The sequence below is a fragment of the Eubalaena glacialis genome, chromosome 4 (assembly GCF_028564815.1).
Source record: "Eubalaena glacialis isolate mEubGla1 chromosome 4, mEubGla1.1.hap2.+ XY, whole genome shotgun sequence".
Lineage (NCBI taxonomy): Eukaryota > Metazoa > Chordata > Mammalia > Artiodactyla > Balaenidae > Eubalaena > Eubalaena glacialis.
This window is the reverse complement of record NC_083719.1, coordinates 62,202,963-62,227,838: the sequence shown is the minus strand read 5'-3', so window position 1 is coordinate 62,227,838 and position 24,876 is coordinate 62,202,963. Positions and strand designations below refer to the sequence as shown.

At 45.0% G+C, this 24,876-nt stretch overlaps 1 protein-coding gene across 6 annotated transcripts in view; it reads left to right on the top strand.

Annotated features, from left to right (window-relative positions):
* LHFPL2 (LHFPL tetraspan subfamily member 2) overlaps window positions 1–24,473 on the top strand; it is a 173,170-nt gene extending 148,697 nt beyond the window's left edge. For all 6 annotated transcript variants that reach the window (XM_061189382.1, XM_061189381.1, XM_061189384.1 and 3 more), the window contains one exon: window positions 20,272–24,473. In XM_061189382.1, coding sequence (XP_061045365.1) covers window positions 20,272–20,528 — 257 coding nt within the window. In that variant the 3' untranslated portion in view covers window positions 20,529–24,473. The remainder of the gene's footprint in view (window positions 1–20,271) is intronic.
* The last annotated feature ends 403 nt before the right edge of the window (window positions 24,474–24,876 follow it).

The following is a 24,876-nucleotide window of genomic DNA, read 5'->3' as shown; positions in this document are numbered from 1 at the left end:
GAGCGTGAGCGTGGGGCGTTCATTCACAGGCAGTGAGCCTGGTGCTGCCACCCACTCTCGGCCCCATCCCCGGCCCCAGGATGATTTCAGCGTTCGCAGGCGAACAAGCTGGCTGGAAGGGAATTAGTATCAGCTGCTCTGTGTTTAATAATGTTCTGCTTTAAATTGTCTGTCTCCTGGAGACAATTGTCAGAATGTTCTGTGCACTCAGATCAGAAATTACAATCTAACTCTTCCACTTTCTGGGAGTTTCTCACTAATGAGCTTGTTAGAAATCAGTGGAAAGAAAAGTATGAGCACTTTACAGGGATCCCAGAGGGGAGGCCGTGAGCTCCAAGAAAACTTCCATGGCCACCCGCATTTTCATAGGCTGTCCCATGTGGAGTTGAAAAGTGGATCTGGAACCAAGAGGGTATCAGTCTGTCCACGCTCAAGGGACTTGTTCTGAGCAGCAGAAACACACACACACACACCAGAGTTTGACACACACACACACACACACACACACACACACACACCAGAGTTTGAAGACATCCTCAGGAAGCAGAGGAATAGACTCTTGCTTTGATTCTCAGGAAGAAAATTCACTTTTTAAACAACCACAACCAAGGTATTTATTAATCTGAACTCTAACAGGAGAAACAGCAATCCACTTACAACCCTCATTGAAGGGCACATCCCGTAGCTGCATTCACGGGGCTGCTGACAATGAAGATAAGCACTGAGCCTGGCATCCAGGCCTGTAAAGAAGCAGACCTCGAATGAATTAGCTCTTGCCTGCCTTATAGCAAACTCTTGAGCTCAGCAGGGCTGGCTTCCAAACAGACAGGTCAAACAGCAGTTTTTTCCCCAAACAGCTGATAAGATGATGTTTTCTGTTTCTCAAACCTTAGGGGGCCCCATGTGTGTATGTGGGGGAGAGGGTAATGGGCCCAGAGAAATGACAGAGGACCTGCTTCACAGTCATGCTCTGTTTCAATGGGGGATATACTCGTGACAGATCTCAGGACCCCTCATCTCTTTATCTGCCAGGATCAGCCGTACGATGAGAGACCCAGGCACTCATAGGCACTCACGGAATTTGGGAGGCCAGGATTCTCATTTTCAGCTTTGCTACTAACTTGCAGTTTCACTTGAGATAAATGCACCAATTCTGTGGATCTTGGCATTCCTCTTCTGAAAGATAGGGAGATCGGAAAATATGATCCTATCTTAGATTTTTGATTCTGTGGAGCTCATTGTCCCCCTTTTGATTCACTTCTCAAATCTGCAGTTCATCCCCTAAGCTTGGATTTTCACTTCCCAGAAATGTTCATTAAGGTAGGTTTCCATACTGGTTCATCTTTTTCTTGTCAGAGAAATGCCTCTACTTTATCCCCCCAGGCACACAGTGCCTCCGGGGGGCGGGGTGGGGGGGGGGCATGTGTATCTTACAGCTTGCTGCGGAGTGTTACCAATGTGTTATTAAAGCTTTTGAAAAGTCAAAATAAACATGTAGATGAAGGGAAGCCAGTTTACACAAATAATTAATCCTGTTGAAGAGTCCTGGTTGACCAGAGAGGCGTATTTATGCTCAGTTTGCCCTGACTATATTTTATTTGCTTATCTTCGATGACTTAATGCCTTTATTATGAGTTTTGTCAATATGCTGGTATGCAGATGAGACTCCTGGTTTGTCATCCCTAGGAATGCTTTTCATCTTGAGAAACTTAGTGCTTTCCAGCAAAGGAATGGCCATTTACAGTAGGGTGGGACATCTTGGGCCATACCACCACAATCGGTCTTTTGCAATCAATTTGCAGAAAATTAGATGTCTTTCAGTCTCAAAGACTGTTTACATGCAGTTTTTAATAAGGTGTTACTCCAGTGAATTTAGTCTCTAAGAATGTGGATTAGTCCAACAAGTCTTTTGGTGCTCTTGTTTGCTATTTCACATAAATGGCAAGAGTGTTCATTTTGGCACAAAGATGAGTACATATTTTAGGTATTATTCATACACTCCAGTGAGTTATTCTTGACTTTTCTCTTTCTCTCTGCCTCAGGCCTCTAGGAAGAAGGGCTGGGGAGAAGGGAGCAGTAGCACACCCAGGATGCTGGGCTGTTGGTCATCTGTCTCCCCAAAGTCTTGATTTTTCTAAAAGAAATTTTTCTCCTCATCCCCTTTCACTTATGTTCCCCATGCATACATATGGCATCTCAAAACGTCTGAAATTGCTAAAAGTTGGCCAGAGGCAGAGATTCCTGTACAGTGAGATTCTGCCTCTCTAGGGGGCCACTGATCTAAGGCTAAGAACTGAAATACAGGAAAGTGGATTCTCTTCACCTCCCAGCCCAGCAGCACCCCTCTGAGAAGAAATCATGGGAAGGATGGACTGACTGAACGCTGGTCAGCTGGCTCCCTCATGTTGGGGAGGGGAGGAGGGGCACATCTTTGAGGGATGCTTAGTGGGCTCTTTCTCCAATAGTAGAGATCTCCACCAGGCAGTTCAAGCCAGCATCAGTGGCAGCCGTGGCCCTTGAATCTATGGCTTAGAGAGTTGCCCCCTGGGTGTCTGAAGCAGCTGACTTGCTTTCTGTCCTCTTGGCCGGTCTCTAAGAGCATCTGGTCAGCCCCAGCCTCAGCCAAGGACTTGCTGCAGCTGTGAGCATCAGTCTCTGCTCTCCCCACAAGCCCTCTCTCAACTCTGGATCTGTTTGACATTGAAACAAATGGTGAGAAAGGAGACTGTTGCCAAAGCAACGAAAGGATCCTTCAGAAAGATACTCAGACTGTGTTTGTTCTTACAACTCGCATTGGCAAAAATGACATTATTGTAAAATGTAACTGGGTGACAAATTACAGGCTATCTAGTATGCCTTTACTATGCCTGATCTTAAAGGCCACAGGCTGCATAGCTGTCACTGTCCATAGTATAATAAAAACCATCAAAATCTTAGTATTTTGATTTTAGAAGTTGGGTGTAAAAGAATCTGCTACCTCAGTGGAAATCTCAAAATTTGGGTTACTTAAAAAAAAAATGAAAATACAGCTATTGACTATTAAGCTAATTCAGATAGCAGGATTCGCCTTCAAGGCCTTACCTAATGGTGGGCACCCAGCTGACACTTCTGAAATGCTCATGTACAAATGCCCCGGCTGTTCAGTAGGCGCTCTCAGCAGCAATTAGAGCTCAAACCTCATCTGGCCCTGGATCAGCCCTGACCTCACCTTAAAGTGTCTGTGAAATGTTAACCAGTCTGCCTCATCTCTTAGCCTCAGTTTTCTTACTTGGAAAATGGGTATAATAGTAGTACATACCTCAGGGTGGTTTTGAGGATTAAATTAGATAATATATGAGAAAGGCTTTTAAGCACACATAGTAAATAGTAAGTGGTAGTAGCTATATGATGATTATTAAAGTATTTATGCTTTCTTGGCAGGTTTTAGTACATTCTTTTGTGTTCCCTACAATTGCTGCATTCTAAGGAATAGGGTCTTTAGAACTGACCTTGTTCTGTCAAAACCAAATGTTAACTACATTGTAAAGTGCCATTCCTGGCCCCTTAATAGCCTGCCTTTGTTGGAACTGAAGAGCACAGAGCCGTCCTGTGGCTCCTATGGGCCTCTGGGTGTCCTCAGGCATTTTTTTAAAAGCTGAATTGATAGGAAAACAAAGAGCTTCTTCCTCTCACTCATCTTCCCCAACCCGTACATTCTCCATCCTTTCCTTTCTGGAGGCAGCTTCTAGTGGTTGAGTCCTGATTGCAGGTGGCTTCTCAGGCTCCCCTTGCAGAATAAATCACAGGCTGATTGGTCTTCACTGGGTGAGTACTCGTCCGGGACTTGGCAGAGCCAGAAACACACGTCAGTTCATAGCCCTCTGGGATTCATTACAAAAGCTGGGGAATCAGCCAGCAGGGTCGTTTTCGCCAGCTGCCTTCCTTAGGCTTTGACCTGGATGTGGTCCACAGTGAAAGCGTAGAATGCAAAGATCCAGGTTTTCCATGACAGCATCAAGCAGTTTGGGTTTGGAAATGCATGTAGGGCCCTCTTAGAAGTCCGTGGAATCCCCGGTGACTCAGGTCTGGGACGGGGCCACGGCAGTGAGCCCAGGAGTTGGCGCACTGCTGCTGGCCCAGGCTGTTCCCCTGGGGTTGCCACGAGGCTTGGACTAGCGTGTGAGCTTCTGGCCTGGCTGCCTGCTGTCTTCCAGTCCTGCCTCGCCGGCTCTGTGCTGCTTCGTGTCTGGTTGGCTCTCACGCTGTCTAGTCCCTGTAGCCCTCTGTCTGTCTGCACCGCGTTCAGCCCAGCAGGATGGCCTCAGCGAGCTGCCCCACCAGTCTGACTGGATAGATCACTGTGGCGCCATCCATGCTCACTGGCATCGCTCTCTGCAGCGGGGGGTCAGGGCCTGCTGTGCAGACTCAGTTTTCTTGGAAGTGAGCAATGATTGAGGGTGAAGGAGAACAATATGAAAAAAAGAAAGGGCAAGGAATAAAAGACGGATCTTAGAGAGAAGACAAGTGGAGGGTTTTGTCTCTGCTGCTTGTAGAATTGCTTTGTCGTAGTCCGGCACGCGTGGGGAAGTCGGGGTGGGCATGTGAGATACACCATGACTGCTCTCTGGGTCTTGGCATTGCTGTTTTTCAGAGGGTGAAAGATAACCACGACTCAACCTGGTCGCAGCATCCATTTTGACTTATCTCATGCCCTACCTGTTCACTCCCAGTGACCACGTCGGTCACTGGAGAGGAGAGAAGTAAGAACAGGACTTGGGAAACGTGGGGAGAGGGGAGGAGATTCCTGACTCTTTCGGAGACCTGGCCCCATTTTACACCTGAAAAATTCACCTTGCTTTCTCTGAGAAGGTAGTGTGACCTTGGTTGCCCGACTTCAAAATACCTTCAAAGAAAAGACATGAGGGAAGTAGAGGGAGCATCCCCTACTTCTCCTTAGAATGAGGCACTGGAAGCTTCTGGCTGTCTAAAGGAGGCTCTGGATTTCTGGCTCTCCAGACAGATAACGCCTCCACCAGAAGTCAGATGTAACCGTTCTATGTCTGAGTCAATTTAAGAGTACCCCTGACGATAACGCATTTTTTTTTTTTTTTTTTTAAATGTTGATGGATGTTTTTACAGATCGGGATGACGTATTATTATTATTTTTAATTAGTTTTTTTTTTTTATTTTTTTTTGGCTGTGCTGGGTCTTCGTTTCTGTGTGAGGGCTTTCTCTAGTTGTGGCGAGCGGGGGCCACTCTTCATCGCGGTGCGCGGGCCTCTCACTATCGCGGCCTCTCTTATTGCGGAGCACAGGCTCCAGACGCGCAGGCTCAGTAGTTGTGGCTCACAGGCCCAGTTGCTCCACGGCATGTGGGATCTTCCCAGACCAGGGCTCGAACCCGTGTCTCCTGCATTAGCAGGCAGATTCTCAACCACTGCGCCACCAGGGAAGCCCCACGATAACGCATTTACTCATTCATCAACCTTGCGGAAAACTAAAGAATGCCAAAATGTTATAAGGCAGGCCAGAATTAAATTTCAATCCAAGGAGCTTTTATTGGATGCCCAATAAATACAAAGACCTATAGACTCAGGTCTACAATTTCTTGAGTTTCTGCTCCAAAACCATATTAGAGAGTCATTGCTTTAGAAGCTGTACCCTAGAAAAGCAAAAACAAAACAAAGTATCATCATATATAAAGGGAGCAAAAGAATTCAACTGTATCATTAGAGGAAAAACAAAACTACTGCCTAAGAGCAAGTGGACCAAGCAGGCATTAATTTGAGTAAATCTAGGGACTGGGATCTCTTTTTAAAGAATCAGTTGGAAAATCTAGACGAAAAATTGCAAACTCTCTTAAAATTCAGATAGAATATGCAATTGATATGCAAATAAAGTACTTTGCTATGGTAACCACTTAATTGTAGACAAATAATCTCAGAGCCCTGGATGATCTATGTTCCAATTCCAGTAACAAATCATCACGTTAAGTATGGCTCTGAATATTTATACAAGTGGTTCAGGCACTGTGATTTAAGAACTTAATGCAACGGTGGTGTTCTTCTAAGCTCTGAGGTCACTTCAGAAGTAATCTGTGCACTCTTACGTGCCCAGGCACAGTTAGCCATAGTTATGAGTTCAGTTGTTGTATAGAGGCTTCCCAGTAGCTTTATTAATTGGCCCTCAATCTCATTTATTAAAAGATAGCCCCCAGTACAGATGAAACCTAAAATACACATATTGAGAAAATGAAGCCAATATTAAAAACTTCAAACCAAAATACTCAGTGGCTATGTGTTCAGAGTTGAGAGGCCAGCCTCAGGGCCCTAAGTGTTGAAAAGGTGGCACCTGCTTTGTTGCAGGAATTATTTAACATTATCTGGACCCCAAAACTTTAGCAGGCAAGAAATTTACTTACTGTTCTGAAAATTTCAGAGCTCAATAACTAAATTTTTTAAGAGTCTTTTATTCTGCTATGCACTGCATTTGATTTTGGGGGGGGGGCAGCTTACTTTGAATTATGAGTGTATTTTGGTTAGAGTCAAACAGGAGCTCTTTCTAATCCTACATGTTGGATGAATAATTTATCAAGAAATAGTTTATAAAGTTCTTCCAGCTGCATAGAAACAGTTTAGGAAACACCTTCTCACTTGGAATGCAAAGTAAAATTTTATCACTAACTCATGGGAAGGAATAATCTGACTAAATTAGTTTGTTGGGATGCATTTTAACAGGTAAGAGTTAAAGTTTTAGAAACTGCCAGGGAAGTAATTTGCATATAAACATGAATCATTGCTGAGAAAGGTTTAGGGAGGCTTCAGCGTGGGAGAAACTGCATCTTTCTTGTGGATTGTTTCTCCACATATTCTAGGGGCATCTGACAATTCTTAATTGATGGTCATTAATTTTGAGTAATTGTAACAGAAACTTCCTCTGGGGGGCTTGGCTGTAAGGTCTTTTTATGACAACTATGCTCTGATTGTCTTCCAAAGAATTCTCTTTATTGCTTTGTCATCCATTCTCCACCCACCACCCTGGAAGAGTATTTTTCTTGCCAATGATAATTCCATGGAAGTGTTTTTAGTAGAAAACAAGTACCCTACTAGACTCCAGGGAGACGGTATAGGCATTAATACAAGCTTTAAGTAAAAAATTACTGACACCGATCCTTCACTTTTCTTCTCCTTCCCCTCAGAAAATCTTGTTGGTTAAAAACCTCTAATGTTATTGATCATGTACTAAAACGACATGTAGATATAATCTGCTCTGCAAAGACACTGGTTATCAGCTGAAAACCCTTTTCATTACCAGTGACCTCCCATTTCTGACCTCCCATTTCTGATCTGGCCTTCAAAGCAGAGTTTTTAAATGTCAGTTGGGCCCAGTCTAGCTTGTCCATAAATCCTTGAAACTTTAAAATGAGGTGCAGTGAAAACTCTTTACCTTTTTATTTATACAGTAAACAAACAGGCTTCTTAGAAAGATGTCCCCATCCTAACACACACACCCCAGCGGCCTCTCACTGCCTTTGAACAAGGGTGGGTCCACTCTACTAAGGTTTGTCGACTGAAAAAAAAAAAAGAAAAAGAAAAAAGCACAACGTGAGAGTTGTAAGTTAAGTTTTATTGGGGGCAAAATGAGGACTATAGCCCAGGAGACAGCATCTCAGATAGCTCTGAGGAACTGCTCGAACAGGTTGGGGGGAAGGTCAGTATATATGTGATTTTGGTGAAGGGGGTACATGCAGTCAGACACACATTTTTTGCAGAAGGTTGCTGCTAGTCTGGTGAAGGTTACTGCTAGTCACGAGGAGAAAATGTCTCTGTTAATGATTTTAGTGCTTTTCTAGATAAGAGAAGATGCAAGAATTTGGGCTCATAAAATCTTCTCCTGCAAATATCTATCTGAAGGCCTGCCTGTTCTGCCAGTTTTTCCCAGAACACAGAGTGCCTCATTCCTGATCTCCACCCTGAACTCCTTTCAGGGGGTGTTGAAGGTCAGCGGCTGCAGTGGCCAGTGACTTAATCCTTGTAGAGGCAGATGGCAAGCGCCAATTTTTAGTTTCCACCAGTCCTCAGCGAAAACGAGAAAAATAAGGACAATGTTGTAAGATTTCATAGTGCTAAATGTGTTCAGTTTAAAGAACTGTCCTTTATTCTTAGATTACATCCTTTACCCTTTTTGTGTTAAAATACCCTTTTTTATGAAATGATAATGAGAGGAGATAACGGTTATTTTTAGTGTCCTTATATTAGCAAAAGAAAAAATATTGACCTCCCCGTAATTTTTCTGGAGATTTTGCTAGTGTCTGAAGTCCAGAAGCTTGGGAACCACTGTTCTAGAATATGAGCAAGGGTGTGGATTGTGACTTTTTCACAGCTCTCTAATGTTCAGAATGGGGCCTGCTACATACACACTAGGTGCTCAGTGAATGTTGTTCACTGACAGAAACATAGTCTGTTCTGTGCTCACTAATCCGTGCTAGAAACTGTGAGTTTCTAGGCATTTGGAAAGAGTAAAGGATGTAGTAAATGCTGCTAAGTCTCAATCCTAGCATGTACTCTGCCCTCCTAGACAGAGCATAAATAAATGAGTCATCATCCAAAGAACCAATAAGAATCATTTCAGAACTGGCAGTCACTAAAACCAAATTCTGTTTGGGCTTTATGGAATAAATCTTCAATGAAAATTTGAAAAGCCTTAGTGGGCAAAGTGATTTCAAAAGTAGAGATTAACCAAAGGTGGCAGTTCTTGGGCAGAACTCCTTGATTCATGGTATAACTAATACTTTGTTATATTACTCTTATTTGTAAATACTGTTTGAATACCCCTGACTTTGAATGGCTAACTGGCATTTTGGTACTGAGGGTAGTGTCTTGGCATCTGGAGAAGTCAAGCAGGCTGGAATAGCATTGTTAATTTAGCTTTGGGGCTTGGGAGGCAAGGACCAGAACTTTTCTTGGGTAGAAGAGACCTGGGGGGCCCCATCCTGGTGTCTGTAGTTGTCATAAGCAAGATTTCATGAGAGCCTGATGCCTTAGATTGAGAGCAGCATCCCCTGAATGTAGACATTGAGACAAGCAGATCTCTTGTTAGCACAGGATTAACTAAAACCTACTGCGTACAGGTAATGGTGAATGGGGCAAGGGTTCAGGGTTAGGAGGAGGTCAAAGCAAAGATCCTCAGCTCTGTTCTGTGAATTAAGAAAGGCTACTTGGAGGAGGCGGGATGGTTAAACCATGGCCCCGGCTGCTGGAGGAGGGATGTAATTTGGGGGCTGTCTGAGAATGCTCTCGGTGCTCGATTTTGTCTAATCAGCTACAGATGTCTCTCCTGGAAAGTTCATAGGATATGGGTTTTTTGTGGACCATTTTGTGTACGGCATTAGTATTCTAGGTAGATGTGCAGTTTCAGATGGTTCCCAAGTGCACAGAATCTCAAAGACTAAAATGTAAACAGGTTATATGGCTTACATTTTCTCCCTCTGGTCTGATGGGTTTTGTGCTTTATTTCCAGTTTTCTGCTCACACAGATTCTTCAGGAGAGGACATCATAGCGAACATTATGTTGGTTTGACCTGTTCATAGGTTTTCTTTCTAGAAGTTTTTTTTGGCCTATGGCAGCCACTCCAAGGTGACATCTATATTGCAGTAAAGGAGGCTGATGACACTCAGATTGTAATGCAAGAGAAGGAGTGGATGGAAATTCTTTATCTTGCTGTTGTCTTGCTATAGGGTTAGCAAATCAACCTGCCTGAGAATAGGTGAGCCTTTATTTTTGTGCAGCCTTCCTCTCCCCGTCATCCCCTCACAGCATTCCTGTGGTTTTTTCCACTTGAGAGCTGTTCGTAGTCATCTGCTCTCTAACGTCTCGTAGGTATATGCAAGCCAGCTTTTGAGGATATAGCAATCTCCCCTCTTCAGCTGCACAGATGCTTTTGTTTTGGAAGCTAGTCTTTGGTGTGCAGTAAAGCAGCAGCCTGGATTTGAGTCCCAGCTCCACCACTGATTAGCTGTGTAACCTTACTTAATCCCTCTGTGCCTCAGTTTCCTCGTCTGTCAAATGATGATATTAATAGTACCAACCTCATAAGATCCTCTCACGGAGAGAACTCTCATTTGAGTTATATTTAAAGTGCTTAGCCGGTGCCTGGCACATCGTAGTGCTTAGCACTTAACTGCTGCCGTTGTTATTATAACAATTATCATTATGATCACTAAAAGGTTCTAATCACCTGTAGAAACTTCCAGCCTTAAAGTCTTAGTTGCGAATGTGTAAAATTGGGGGAGGGTGTTTATAGCGTAAACTCCATGTCATCTTTGCTTGGAATCTCCCATTTTTACCATAGAAGATCTTTCCAAAATGTTCTTCCAAAAATGAGAAGACTAGAAAGGAAATGGGAATCAGCAATGACACGTGCAGTTGGTCGACAACACAGTATGTGTAGAGGGCTGTGCTGGCTTTGGGGTGGAGATGGAGATGGAAGCCGAGGAGCAGAACACACCCTCCACTGCTGTCCAGTTTATAATCCAGCGGGAGTTCATCTGAGCCAAATGTACGTACTTTGAGGCATCTAAGAGACCTTGGAGCCAGTGCTGTTCTATTATGGGACAAATGCATGGTATGTCACAGTAAGATTCCTAGTTTTTACTATCATTGTTCTGGATAATTTTCCAGATAGTTGGTTAACCATTTACTTGTAATTTTTTATTTAAACTTTTTACCCATGAAGTTCTGAGTTGCCTCTCTTCTTAAAACAGAGTGTAGGGGACCTAGTTCAGCCTTGCCTTGGTGAGTGAGAATGATCACTACAGGCTGTCTCCAAAGTCCCTGCACAGGAGGAGTATACAGGTTCATACTGTGATCTTTGGACAGAGAACAGCTTGATGGCAAGTTCATTGGTCTGACATGGTGCCCTCCTCAAAGCACAGTCTTAATAATACCTGACAGTTTGCCTTAGGGTATTGTGAAAGAGAAAAGGTCCCTACCTAACAACAGTTGATGACTTTCAAATAGCTATTAGGGACTGCCAAAATGACTTCCAGCTGTCAGCATGGAAGATGACTCAGGAAAAAATAAAAATTTAGACAGAAAAGAGAGGTAAACATACAGATAAATGTTAACTAGCAGGCCTAGGGTTGTTGTGTATCACTCTGTACATCAGTGGTACCACATGATGGTCCCAGACTTAGAGTTAAATAACTAAACGTGTTATTCCTCTTGGAAGCAGAGAATCACCTCCTCTCCCTCCCCTGACACGCCCACCCCCCCCCCCACCATCACTCCACCTGCGGTTGATCTATGACACTGTCCTCAGGGCTGCTGATGGGAGTGGGTATTTTCCTGGGCCGTCAGCAGTTCTACATTCCTGCCTTCAGTGCCGGCACTTTCTGTTAGTCTCTCCATTCTCCAGCCTCATGCTGCTTCTAGACACTGCCCTTACCACTTCTGCAAACTGCCATGGTCCACCTCCCTCCTCATTCCCCCTGGTGTACCCTTCTGCCACCTGCCATTTTCCTCAACTTCTCCAGGTTTATCCCTGCACTGCGCCTCCCTTCCCAGCTGGTGTCCGGGGCAGTTCCCACAGTCAGCCACAGCATGTCTTTATAGATGTCATTACCGCAGCCAAGCATAGTTGGAAACAATTTCAGAGTTTTGAGGCTAAAATGATCTCTAGATTACTGAAAACTTATTACATTTAATTGACTTACTGCTTTTTTCTATGTCATCTCCCGATAAAGATCTATTTTCTGTAGCCAGAAAGGAGATATTCAGTGCTTGCAGTCAAGTAGAAGGCCAGTCCCATGGTTTGGTCCCTTTGTGTGTTTCATTAGTAAGTGTGGCTGGTGTGCTGTTAGCCAAAACTGCCGACCCCTGGGATTCACTGTTATTGAATGTAGCTTTTCCTCCAACCATTTAAAAAACTTGGCAAGAACTTAAAATGGCTTCATTTTAAAATGTAACCATCCACATCATAGCACTCTATCTTTTCATTCATCCAACAACTATTTACTGAACACCTATTACACGTCAGATATTGTTCTAGGCAATTGGGATACATAAAGAAAAAACTGCACAAAGTTCTGTATCCTCATGGGGTTTACATTCAATCTGGTGGAGACACAATAAACCAAATAATTGTACAGTATGTTAAAAAGTGATGGGTGCTATGGAAGGAAAAAACAAAAGGAGTAGCCAGGGTAAGAGAGGTTGGGTATGCTGGGGTGATAAGGGGGGAAGTTGCAATGTTAAATAGGGTCGTCAGGGTAGGATTCGGTGAGGAGAGATTCAACCAGAGACTTTAAGGAGATACAGGAGTTAGCCACATGGGCAGTCAGGAGGAAGAGCTCTCCCGGCCAAGGGAGCAGCTGGAATGAAGGCCAGTAGGCTTTGCCGCAGAGGGATGTGGGCCCTAAGAGAGGAGTCAGGGAGGATTCTAAGGGTTTTGACCTGAGCAGGTCTAAGAATTGGACTCCCATTTGCTGAAATGAGGTCCACAGGGCAAAGGCCAGGTTTTGAAGTGGGGAGTAGGAATCAAGAGTTAGGTTTGGACATAGTTTTCAAGTACCTTGTTAGATATTCCAAGTGGAGGTCAAGTAGGCAGTTGGATATGCAAACCTGGAGTTAAAGGTGGAGATCAAAATTCAGGAGATGCCAGCCTAGAGGCAGTGTTTAAAACTGTGGGACCGAGTGTGATCAATAAGGAGAATGTGGAGAAGAGGACAAAGGATTGGGCCCTGGGCCCTCCAGTGTTCAGAGATTGGAAAGGTGAGGAAGAACAGCCAAGGATACCGAGAAGGGAAAACCAACATGGCTTCCCATCTGGAGGCAGGACACTGGCAGATGATCATGCAAGGAGCACTGCCCTGTCTCCTTAGCTTTCCTTTACTACAGTATTGTCAGTACTTTCTGAACTTGCTGATTGAAGCTGTCACCCCCAGTAAGCCTGGAATGCTCTCTGAGCTGTGTCCCAGAATGGGGATGGGATGCAGGAAGCCAGTCACTCACCCGTCTGATTTGTCTTGCTTCTTGTTAGAGAGATGGCCGCCTGGGCAAGAGGTTGAGGGGCAGGGGGTGCGGTGACAGGGGCAGCCTCCTGGCACAGCTGAGCTGAGCACCGCAGAGACTGGAGCTCAGTCTGAGTCGCAGGGTAGACCTGATAGGGATAAACACCACCAGGTGAATTTTTTTTTTCCCCCCAGAGCTATGTTGACTGGGAAATGGATGTTTGATAGTTAGATGGTTTCCTGCTGGGTTCCTAAATGAGTCAGTGGCTGTTTCGAAGCCAGAAATAAGTTGAACTCTTGACCTCTGTTACCCAAGGTTAACTGTGTGACATACCCATCAGAGGTTTATGGTAAATGCTAAAGATAAAATTGTGATGTAAATCAAGAAGGATAAAGCTTTTCTGCCCTCAAGGGGCTCAGAGTCCTGCTAGGGCATTGCTCTATCCTCAGGGCCGAGAATAATGCCTGCCACTTAGTAGGTAACTCAGTAAATTGAGTTGAATATACAAAAATAACATACGATAAAGAGCTGAAGAGGGATGTGCACAGGGCAGTGGGAACACACAGAGAATAACATTCTGGCAGGAAGTGGTGACAAATGTCACACAGAGGTGACATTTGGGCTGGGATGGGGGGAGGGTATTTCCAGGTGGATGAGTGCCCAAGGGTTCAGCATGAGTGAGACCCCTTGTTCAGGGAGTGGGCACTCCTCAGGAAGACCTAGTTGGAGCCCAAATGTATCAAATGATGCTAAGCCTGCTATCCGCTGTCTGCTGTGAACTCGCTCTCCAGGGATATTAGTATATTTCAGAGCTTCAGAATGAGCTTATTATGGCCTAGCGGAGGCTGAGAGTGCATCCCTCACTGGGGGCTTCTCCACAGGCTGCTGGTAGCAGGAACAGACGGCCATCTTTTCTTCCCGTCCTTGGAAAATTTCCTTTGCAAACTGAGGTCTAGTCAGTCTTTACTATTTAGTCTGGAAGCCTGTCTGCAGAGGAGGCAGGAGTATGATGTCCAAAGACTCGCTTGTTATTCTGTACAACAGGGGCCAGCCTCTAGTTCTCACTTGTCAGGCCAGGAAAAAGGGCCTCCTTCTGTACAGACAGTGGGTGACCCACAAAAGGCAAGAAACCTGGAGTCCGTTCCCTTGGCCAGCAGGTAGTGAAAGTGTGGGGTGATTGGGTGACAGACTGGCAGGGACGGAGTTGTGGCCGACACAGCCAGGGAGAGCCTGTGAAGTAGCCACGGAGCCTTCCGCACTCTTCCTTCACAGGCTGAAGAGCAGTGGCTCAGACTTGGCTTCCCCGTTCCTAGCATCCCGGATGCTTAAAGCTGGAGGTGTGGTCACCTTCAGACCAAGTAAAATATTATTTATTGTATTCAGCAACTCCTAGTCTTTCCAAAATTGGGGGCTTGGCAAGATTATGGAGGTTGTTTCCCCCACCTAAGGGATTTGATTAAAACCTATATTTGATAACATACTATTTGATTTCAAGGCAGTAGCAAGAAAATTACCTTATATAATTTTGTGGCTGGTCTAATCACAGTCAGTGCTGACTGTTGATCAGGAAGACTATGACTTGACTTTTCCCAGGGTGTTTCATTCATTTTATTTTTTAGCACCTTCTTTTTTAAGGCACTGGGAACTCAGCCATGAAACACAGCTCCTACCCTCTCCCTTTCAGAGCTCATGGAGTCTAATTATTTGAATTAAACCCAAACCACGTGTTTAGGTCACCCATAGACTCTAAAAATTCCTGTGTAGCAGGATAGAACTGCTGGGAATCCAGGGTTGAGTCTGAAAGCTCCTTCCAGGTAGGGGAGAATATTACTAAAATGGCAGAGGGACATGATGGGCGTTGCAGTATGATAGCTGGTGCCCATGAGAGAGCCAGCACCCCGTGGTGAGCCTTGGTAAATTGTCAGGGCTCTGTCTCCAACCTGGCGTGGCATCTGTGGGGTAGTCCAAGTGACTAACCATCCATTCCCTTTCATTAATTTCTTTCTTAATTAATTAATTTCTTCCCCAAATAAGGTTGAGTCATCCCCGGGGTGACCCCATGGTGAGCATATGCTGGCATCTTCTAGTCCTCTTGGTACAATGAACTGGGAGGCTGTTAGCAAGAGAAAAGACAGGCTACAAGGGAGAGGATATCTCTTAAGGCTGGGGAAAATGGTACCTTCTTGGGTATCATCAAGTCGAGCCACTGCAGAAGTTACCAGCCCTCCGAACTGCCTGTGGTTTCTTGCAGTGGTGGCTGTTTTCTTGGGTAGTTGGCCAGCATCATCCTGCCTGCCTTTCCTCCTCCTCCCAGCTGGGCCTGTCGCAGCTCAGCCAGGCACCAGGAAGAGATGCCAGTCAGAAGAAAATCACATGCCCACTGGCCTAGCCCCTTATTTTCTCTGCCACCCTCCCAACACACATTCACACACAACCAAAACTGTGATGCATTAAGGCAAGGAGATGGAAAGGCCCCAGAGATAGGCTGGCCTCACTTCAGGAGCTGCGGGGGAGAGCAGACCATTTTCTGGTGTGGCTCTTACATGAAATTCAATCCAGAGCGCACCTCAGCTGACAGTCCCTGGTGCACTCCAAATTGATGACTAGAAAAGCCACACCACATTTGCAGCAGACTTGGTATATGTCTTACTGTGTTCTCTTGCCTGCTGTCTGATGTGCCCATCTAAGAAGTCGTGGACTTTAATTCTGTCTCGGTAGCTGGTGTCATCAAGCCTATTTGGAATCTGGGGCATATGTTTGCTTCTAGGCCCTGGGATTCACAGGCCTGGAACAGGCAGTGTGACAGGAGAAGCCAGCCAACCAAGAGTCTCTGCATCTCCTTTCCTGCCGGGATAACTTCATTCTTGTTGATTGGCATCTGCCAAAGTTATTTTACCCTTTCTCCCCAGGGGCACTATGGTTTAGAAAAACTGTATTGCAAAACAGATTGCACTGACATTGATAAAGTTTTATTAAGAGTCTGCTCTGTGCCAGGCACTATTCTGAGCACCGCCCTCGTGGAGCTTGAAGTTGAGAATGGAGGTGGATTAACAATCAGAATAACTAAGTGAAGTATCAGGTTGAACCACATGAAATGACCATTTTTGTAGGTAAAAAGTGGACAGATATTGACAGTTTCATATGACTCAAAGTAATATATTCCGTTTGTCAGTAATAAATGCTAAGGAGAAATAATAAAGCAAGGAAGGGGGATAGCAAGTTAAGGGAGAGGTAGGTGTTTGAAATTGTAAATAGACGGGACCAGAAGACCAAGGAGGTGGCATCTGAAGATGGCTGGAAAGCTGTCTGGAAGAAGGGCGCTGCAGCTGAGAGGAGCACAAGAGCGAAGGCCCGAGCGTGGCTGATGCTAGTGTGGCTGGAGCAGAGAGCAAGGGCGAGAGAGGCAGGCGACGGGGAGCCGGGACAGACAGGACCTTGAGGGCCAGGGAGGGAAAACTGGAGTTCACTGTGAGAGCTGGGAAGCCTTTCTGGGCTTCTCGATAATTTTACTCGGAAGCAGAAAGAACCTGTTGAGATGACGGCTGTGACTAAGGAGCGCTTGTCAGGGCCCAGGGGCCGGCGCCCAGGCCGCTCCGAAGCTGTGCTGGGCTCCGGGAGCAGTGGAGAGTCCGGCCCGGTGAGGTGAGGTCAGGGCCGCGTGTGGCCGCCTGAATCGTGAAAATTTCTGGAATTCCTTTGGTAGAAGAACCTTTTTTTAAATACCTAGAAAGATGACAAATGCTTGTTCTATTCTTGCTCACCTGATGGCTGGCTGTTTTCTCTCTCCGACTGTCTTGTGTTTTCATGGCATTAACCAAGCTAGGGGCAGCTCTAGTGAGTGCTGGGAGGACAGGCCCACCAGCCAGGCTGCCCAGGTTGGGAGCCTGTCGTTTGGGCACACAGCACATGCACTGCGGCTTGCAGACATACCAGAGCCACTTTCTGTCACCCTCCCGGGGGACTGCCCTGTGGGCTTATAAATAATCAAGCTGAGGATTCTGACAGACTCTTAAGCAGGCACCGCTTTTATGATGCGTCTCCCTGCTGTCCTTATTCTCACATCGATTGGCCAGTAGCAGCCACAAGATTTTAAGAAGGCCTGAAGCACTTCAGGAACCTTATCTGAGCTACCAGCAAAGAGAACAGCTAAGGAGAAGTACAGGGGTGAATGTTCCTGAGTGTTCTGCAAAAAGGGGTCTGATGATGATATTAAAACAATAGTTATTTTAAAACTGCTGGCTTCCCAGAAGGATCTGAGACAGCCACATTATTTTGTGCATCCTACAAGCCAGAGCCCAGCACAGGGTAGCAGAGCTGCTACGTGACAGCAGACTCTGTGCTTTCTGTCTTCTGTCCCTAGCCCCTATCCAATGCAGGAAAGGGCGTGGAGAAAAGGGAACCCTGCTGTGATGATGGTGGGAATGTAAATTGCTAACAGCCACTCTAGAGAAGGGTTGTTAAGAAAAGTATTTTGCCATAAAGAGAAACCCTTACAATTCAAGGGTTATAATGCATATTAAAATGCATTAATTTTACTAATTGGACTTGTTTAAGCCACATAATACAAACGATGTGTGCAATTAATATTCAAATATAAACACTCTGGTCTTTTAAAAGAGAGAGCCGTTAATACTCCCTTGCCCACAGGCTGCGTGCTCGAAGTGCCTCTGAATCCTTACACAGGTCCCAGCGATGGTGCCTCTGGTTTCCAGCGCAGTAACTTAGGACCTGAGGGAGGAAGCTCCCAAGGTTCCATGTGCCTTGGGTGAGGTTTCCTAGGGAACAAGGTGGGAATTAATCGGGATTTATCACAGGCTTAGAAATACAAAAGAATTAGCTCAGTCATCGTAGATCCCCCCAGCTGAGTTACATTTGTTCAGATGGAGAGTAGTTTATTCTTTCAAGGGTACTAACTGTAGCCTCCTCTCCCGCAGTTATGACACCTTTCAAGATATCCACCCCCGCCCCGCCCCGCCCCCCCAATAGGCCGGCCTGTCTATTCAGAATTGGTAAACTTTACACTGCTTCTGCTTCTGCATGGAAGGGGCCTGCCAAGGGCTTTAACCTGTTACCTAGCGCTAGTCTGGCTTCCAGGTGGTTGTTAGGGACACAGCAAGTACTCTTTACAGACTGTGTAATACTCACACCCACCTTATGAGTTAAGGATTAGCTCACTTTACAGGTGAGTAATCATACTTAGGTTCAAAGACTTCTCTAAGGTCACCCAGCTCGTAGAGGGCAGAGCTTGGATTCAGACCTCTATCTTACTCCAAACCTAGAGACCGTTAACTACCACGTGACCGAGCACCTGGTGAGTTGCTGCTGTGGTCCACCTTCTTGCTGGTTTGTGTCCTAGCCTCACACAGGGACTACAGGGGCTTTTCTGCCATGTGACTTCTAGCCAGACATCCAGACCAGGATTGTTGGTCCGGGACTGTGCCTGTGCCAGAGCACCAGCACGTTCTCCACGGGCGGCCTGATCCTCGGGAGGATTTGCTCCACGCTCCCGGTCACTTCTAACAACCAGCATCTCTCCAGGTGTCTGGGCTGCTGCTCCCTTCACTTAACGCCTCCCAACGCTGGATCGCATTTCCCTAGCTACGGATCACTGCCACCCGGCTCCCAGCACCCCGACCTTCGGAGAAATAAGGGCTGCACAGTTAGAAAAACTTCTTTGGTGAATCGCTCTTCTTCAGACCGTGAGCGTGTAAATGGATTCCCTCTGTTCCACCCCTGCTAGAAAGCCCCGCGAGGCCTTCAGAGGAGAACAAGGGGATTAATTTGGGAAGTAGGGACAATCAATCAATCAGACCCCAAAACCCACTCTAGTGCCATGATCGGGGAGAAGATGCTCTCCATGACAGCTGTGATCTGTGGTCTGAAACGCAATCTTCCTCAAACCGAATACTAGCACAAATGCAGTCGTGTCCTTTTTTTCAGGAAGTTGCTGTAAATGCCTAGGAAGCTTTGGTGTGGTAACCCCAGAGAATTTCAGTAAAGGTAGGAAAAGAGAATTTAGAGTAAGCTTAAATTAAGAGGACAGAACTGCTAGTCCAATGGATCTAAAAAACAGGTCTTTTTGACTGTGAATTAGCGATCTTGATTATGTAGGTGACATTCTTCAAAGAAAACTATTTCTTCCTGCTACGTCGAATAAAGCCATCTTCTTCCCGCAGCACCCTTTCTACCAAGAAAGTTTTGTCGGTAAGACCTGAGGCCGCTCAGTTCCCTTCGTGGTCCGGGGATCCGGACGCCCTTGTAGGCAGCTTCCGCCGTGCGTTGGGGAGGCTCTCCCTCCCAGGCTGCCGCAGGCACAGAGCAGGCACCTGGGAACGACTGTCTGTGCCTCACTCGCCTTGCCTTATCCTGCCCTGGAGTAGCTCCTAACCCCCAGGGCTGGCAGGCAAAAGAACTCTCAATTTCACAGTAGCAGCTGGAGGAAGAGAAAAGTGGGCTTTAGTATGGCAGTGCTGTGGCGGCGTCAGCAAAGTGGAAACAGAGCTTCTTAGTGTCTCCTCAGAGCTGAGTTTACTTGAAGGCACTCGGACCAACGTTCTTAGGGAGTTTGCAGGTGGCCTCTCAATGTATATGTAAACACAGAGGTCTCTGTCCTAGGTATGCGGCTGGTTGCTGGTGAATGCCAGCAACCAGACTCCCCGTGGGTTTATCTTTAAAGCATGACACCCAGCTTAAGATGTGGTCTCTCGCATTTAACCATGGTTCTCTGTGAATTCCCTCAGACCGGGGTGGGCAAACTTCTCCTGCCAAAGGCCAGAGAGTAAATATTTCAGACTTTGCAGGCCACAGGGTCTGTAGCAACTCTTCACCGTGCTGTTCCCGCACAAAAGCAGCCATGGGCAGTCCATAACCGAACAGGCATAGCTGTGCTCCAATAAAACCTGATTTACAAAAACAAGACCCCACTTGACCTTAGTTTGCCGACCTCTGCCTTAGACCAAAAGGGAACTGCTCACTGCAGTAAGAGCCCTGTGGGAAGAAGTAGTAAGAAGGTTACCTGCTTTTCTAGAAGAGAAATTATTAGTGGGTTCACATTCCAACATGTACAAAAAGAAGCTAAAAATATTTTCAATAAAGTGATTGATTGTCTTGATTAGGCCAGATTAGTTGCCTAAAACAGTCCCTAACAAACACTTGCTATTGCAGAACGGATGCCATTGCCCAGAGCAGGCAAATCAAGTAGCCATTACACAGATCGGTACAGTTACTCACTTGCCATTGGAGAGCCGTGGGGCTTTCACCTGTTTTTCTTCTGCCCTGCAGGCCTCTTCCTTATCCTGGGTTTGATACTCTACCCTGCTGGCTGGGGCTGCCAGAAGGCCATAGGCTACTGCGGACACTACGCGTCGGCCTACAAACCCGGAGACTGCTCGTTGGGCTGGGCCTTCTATACCGCCATCGGGGGCACGGTCCTCACTTTCATCTGTGCCGTCTTCTCCGCACAAGCAGAAATTGCCACCTCCAGTGACAAAGTACAAGAAGAAATCGAAGAGGGGAAAAACCTTATCTGCCTCCTTTAGTTTGGAAGAGACATCGGTGCCGTTTTCTTGCTCGTGTAACCTTGTGAAACACTTCACTTCTGGTTCTGTCGTTTGAATCAAGTGAAGAGCTAGCCTTTACCTACCAAAGCCACGTTCCACAGCCCTGAGCCTTGCCAGGACCAATGACAGGCAACACCCAGCTGCACAAAGTGACTGCACAGGAGGGCCACAGTGCAAACTGTAAGAGATGGAACATGAAAATAGTACATAAACCCTGACATGCAGTTAAGTTCTGTCAGACTCCATCTCCCCCCAAGGCTCAATGAAGGATGATGATCTAAACCATTAAAGCAGCAGTTTCTCTGGTAACAGAAGAGACCATTGGCCAGATTTGCAGGCTGTTTAGAGACGTTTCTGCACAGGTTGCATGCCTGTGAGCATCTCTGCCTCAGAGTGAGGTTTGGGGGTTGGTGCTTTTGTTTCCTCCTAGTTCTTTCAAACTGTCTCAGCTGGAGACTACAATGAAGACTGCACACCCACCGGGGAGAGGATGTGTGCTAAAGGGCCGAGCAAGACACTGTCTGTTGCTTAGCTGACCCGAGGGGTCAGCAGGGACAGTGTGGAATTCTGTGGTGGGACTTATTCTAGGCTGAATTCCAGAGTCAGGTGGATCAATTGATCTGTCACTCCAAGAGTTTAGAAATTTGAGTAAAGGAAGAATAAGGACCTGTCCAATCATGAGAATGAAAGTACAAAATCCTGCTAGTAGAGACAAATTCATTCCACTCCCCAGCAGCCAGGCTAGCACCAGTACTGGCCCCGTCTCCTCTTCCACTGGAGATCACATGTTGTTCTTCTAGGGCTAGGACTGCGCTTTGACTGCCAAGGGAAACCTCACTCTGTTTCCTGATTCCAGGGACAGAGGTCTCCGAGCCAGCTGTGGCTCATTCATGTGGTGACTGGGAGAGCTTGCCAGAATCTCAGCGCTTGCAGGGAGACCTTTTCCCACTGTGTGGTAACCATGCTGTATTCAGCTGTATTCCCACCCCCAGCAGCAGCAGGATGGCATTCTGTGCAGAAAAAGGAGCTAGAGACGGGAGTTAAGTTCTTCTAGTTACTGGTGTTGGTCCTGAAAGCAGACTGAAATAACATTAAATTGCTCTAACTGGTGAGTTGCATCAAAGGCTTCATTCTCAGGAAAGCACAGAGTAGATAGAAAGTTAATGCAAAATGAGAGCTAGACCAAGCTCATAGCACCTGCCTATACCTGTTTACAAAATGAATGAAACACCACTATTAAAAAGGATTCAGGGGCTTTTAATCTAGTTTCTATAAATCACCAACATAATTGATTCAGGAAAATGATATTGGCCATCACTTCAAACTTACTTTGGAACGATCAAAGTGACCAGAAAGAACCTAGTCTGGTATTATCCTGAGCTTCAGAATTGCAGAATGCAATAGAAACACTTCTTTGCAACTTAAGCAAATGGAGTGGACCTGCCAAATTTCTGGAAGGACTAGAAGGACAGGTCTCTTTAGGCTTATGAATCTGCTTACTTGAGGGCTTGCTTTGTTTTGAAAATTTAACAAATAACTATGAACCTTGTTTGGGCAAGGTATTGTGTGCTAAGCACCACCAGGCATAGAACCCTGATTCAGATTTTACAACCCTGCCCTGAGTAAATCATCTTAAAGCTGTGTGAGTCTAAAACCATGCCTTGCTGCAAAACAAGTAATTACTTTAGTTGTTCCATTCCAGTTTAATTCCATTCTAGCCTTCGGCCTGTACCAGAAACCGTTTTCTCTCACAGATAATGAGCTAAAGGGCAGGAAGGTGGGGGCATGGAACCAGGTCTTCATGAGCTCACCATTCTTAGACCAAAGTTCACAGTAAGCAAGATGTACATCTGTGACTTCAAGGGGTAAATATGTATCCTCATAGCAGCCTGTCATAAGGGCTCAGGACACAATAACTGTCTGATGCCACACAGAAATAATAGGTTATGGCAGCCACTGTACAGGACTCCTGTCCCTTACTGTGCATCTGTATGCTCTAACCAAGTCCTGACGCCATCACGGTCATTGCTTTTTAACCCTTGGCAAGAATTTTCATTTAAAAAAAAAAAGCAATTCCCTCCATCAGGCAAATAATTTAAAACCCAATTTTTTTTCTTAAATTTATCATCACAAGATTCACTCTACTTTTTCTTCTATATGAGATAGAGAACCCATGTTATAACACTAATTTTACAGTCTCACTCTCCTCGCAGACAAGTCATAAGCCTAGAGGATCCTCTAAGCACGTCCATCATCTTTACTGCCTGACTGCGCCTTCACTAAGGGGCGGTGGGGGGTGGGATATGCCTGGGTCACTCCGATAACAGAAGCCGTGAGTGAAAATGTGACCTCTCTTGGCCAGAAGAAAGTCACTTGACAGTGTTTACTTCATTAGTCTGAATGCTACAGAAGACCCCCCCAAAAAAAAAAAAAAAAGCACATGCACACAAACAAAACCCCAAACCACTAAAAACTGCTTAAACACTGATTTGTTAAGCAGAGCAGAGATGAAATTTCTCTAGCAGAGAAAGAGTAAAAAGGTAATGTGGGCCTTTTAAACCTTTAGTCCATTTAGCCAGGCTTCAGTTGGGATAAATGGAATATCAGAATCATGCTAGTCTAGACGAACACTGCATGGCTGTTTAAAAACCACTGAATAGGAGGAACGTGTTAGAAGGAAAGAGATTAAAAAACAGACAGTCGTTGACCCGCACCTATTTTTCTAATAAACTTCTATCAATCATGTAATTGCCTCAGTCTAAAAATCTAATATACCTGGACCATTACTACTACCAGCAAGTCTTATTTATTTTTTGCCTGCGTTTGTGCTTAAAGTTTTGTGATGGGGCTGGGCTTCTCAATGAACTCCAAGAAGGCAGAAATGTTTGCTTTGGATTCTGTGGATTTTTTAAACCTGTGTGCTAATCCAACAATGTTACATTAATTGTGTAAGGGTTTTTGTATAGTTATCAAACATCTGTGGTGTAATGATCTTTGTTAAACATGTATTCTGTAAAGTGCCATAGTCTTTTTTATGTGTAGCATATTTAAAAAATATATATGTATATTATACATACACAAGTCTGTGTGAAAGATGTGCAATAACAAAGGTGTATGTATGTTTCGTTTTTTGGAAACTGGACAGGAGTCAGAACAGAGATTGTTTCTGTTTTGGCAAAGGAGAGTTAAACATTTTGCCTTCATGGCCTAGTCATTAACCCATAACAATTTTAATGCTACACAAACCTATGTGAAGAAAAGACTGGTATGAGATCATTTTTTCCTGGGTCTAAATTAAAATAATCACTAGATTTATGTGAAAGTTAAGCCAGCAAGACAGGCCCGGTTAATGCTAGTCTTTCATGTGAAATGTGAAGCTGCCACGTTGCCTTTTCTGTTTGTGTGATAACTAGTAGCTGGTACATAATCACTAAGGAGCTATTTCTTAACATGCTTTGATAGACCACATTAATGCTAGACCACTATTTAAGGGCTAATCTCACACCGTCTTAGCCATAAGGGTCTGCTTAGAACAGACCTCTCTGTGCAATAACATGTGGCCACTGGAAATCCCTGGCCTGCGTTTGTATTTGGGCAGCAATGACTCCCAAGGGCCAAAAGAAATAAAAGCACGACTGGGATTTCTTCTGAGACTGTGGTGAAACTCCTTCCAAGACTGGGGGGTCATGAGGTGCTTTGGAGGAACTCAGCACCATTTGATATTCAACAGCCACTTGAGCCAAATATAAAATTGTATTACCGCTGATGGACTCAATTTGAGCCTTTGAATTTCTGGTTATCCTATTATATTGTAAACTAATACATCATTTGTCTAGCATTGATTAGGTTCCTGTGCATATGTATTTTCACAACATGTTCCCCTACCCTCCCCAGATATGAATTAAACCAGATTTTGCAAACTCATTCTGATTCAAGTCTCAGTATATTGGTTTCAATATGATGTGTTTAATTTCATCAAGAAAATATCTACCAATCAAATTTTAAACACTAACTTATATGTAATAGTGATGACAGGAAAAAAGATATTCAGGTATTTTAACTATGCCATTCACTAGTAACATATATACACCTACCTTAGGTTAGCTTTAACTTCAAGATAAGTATATATTTCTTTCTTGGAGAAGCACTGATGTAATTATAAATAGGGAGAAATAAAACCCTCTCAAATACTATACAGATATCTTAATTTTAAAGTAAAGAAATATGGAAATGCTTCAAAGTATTTAAAAAGCTTTATAAACAATGTAAAGAAATGTGTATAACAAGGGAAAAATCAACAGAAGGACACATTCACCCCTTCCAAAAT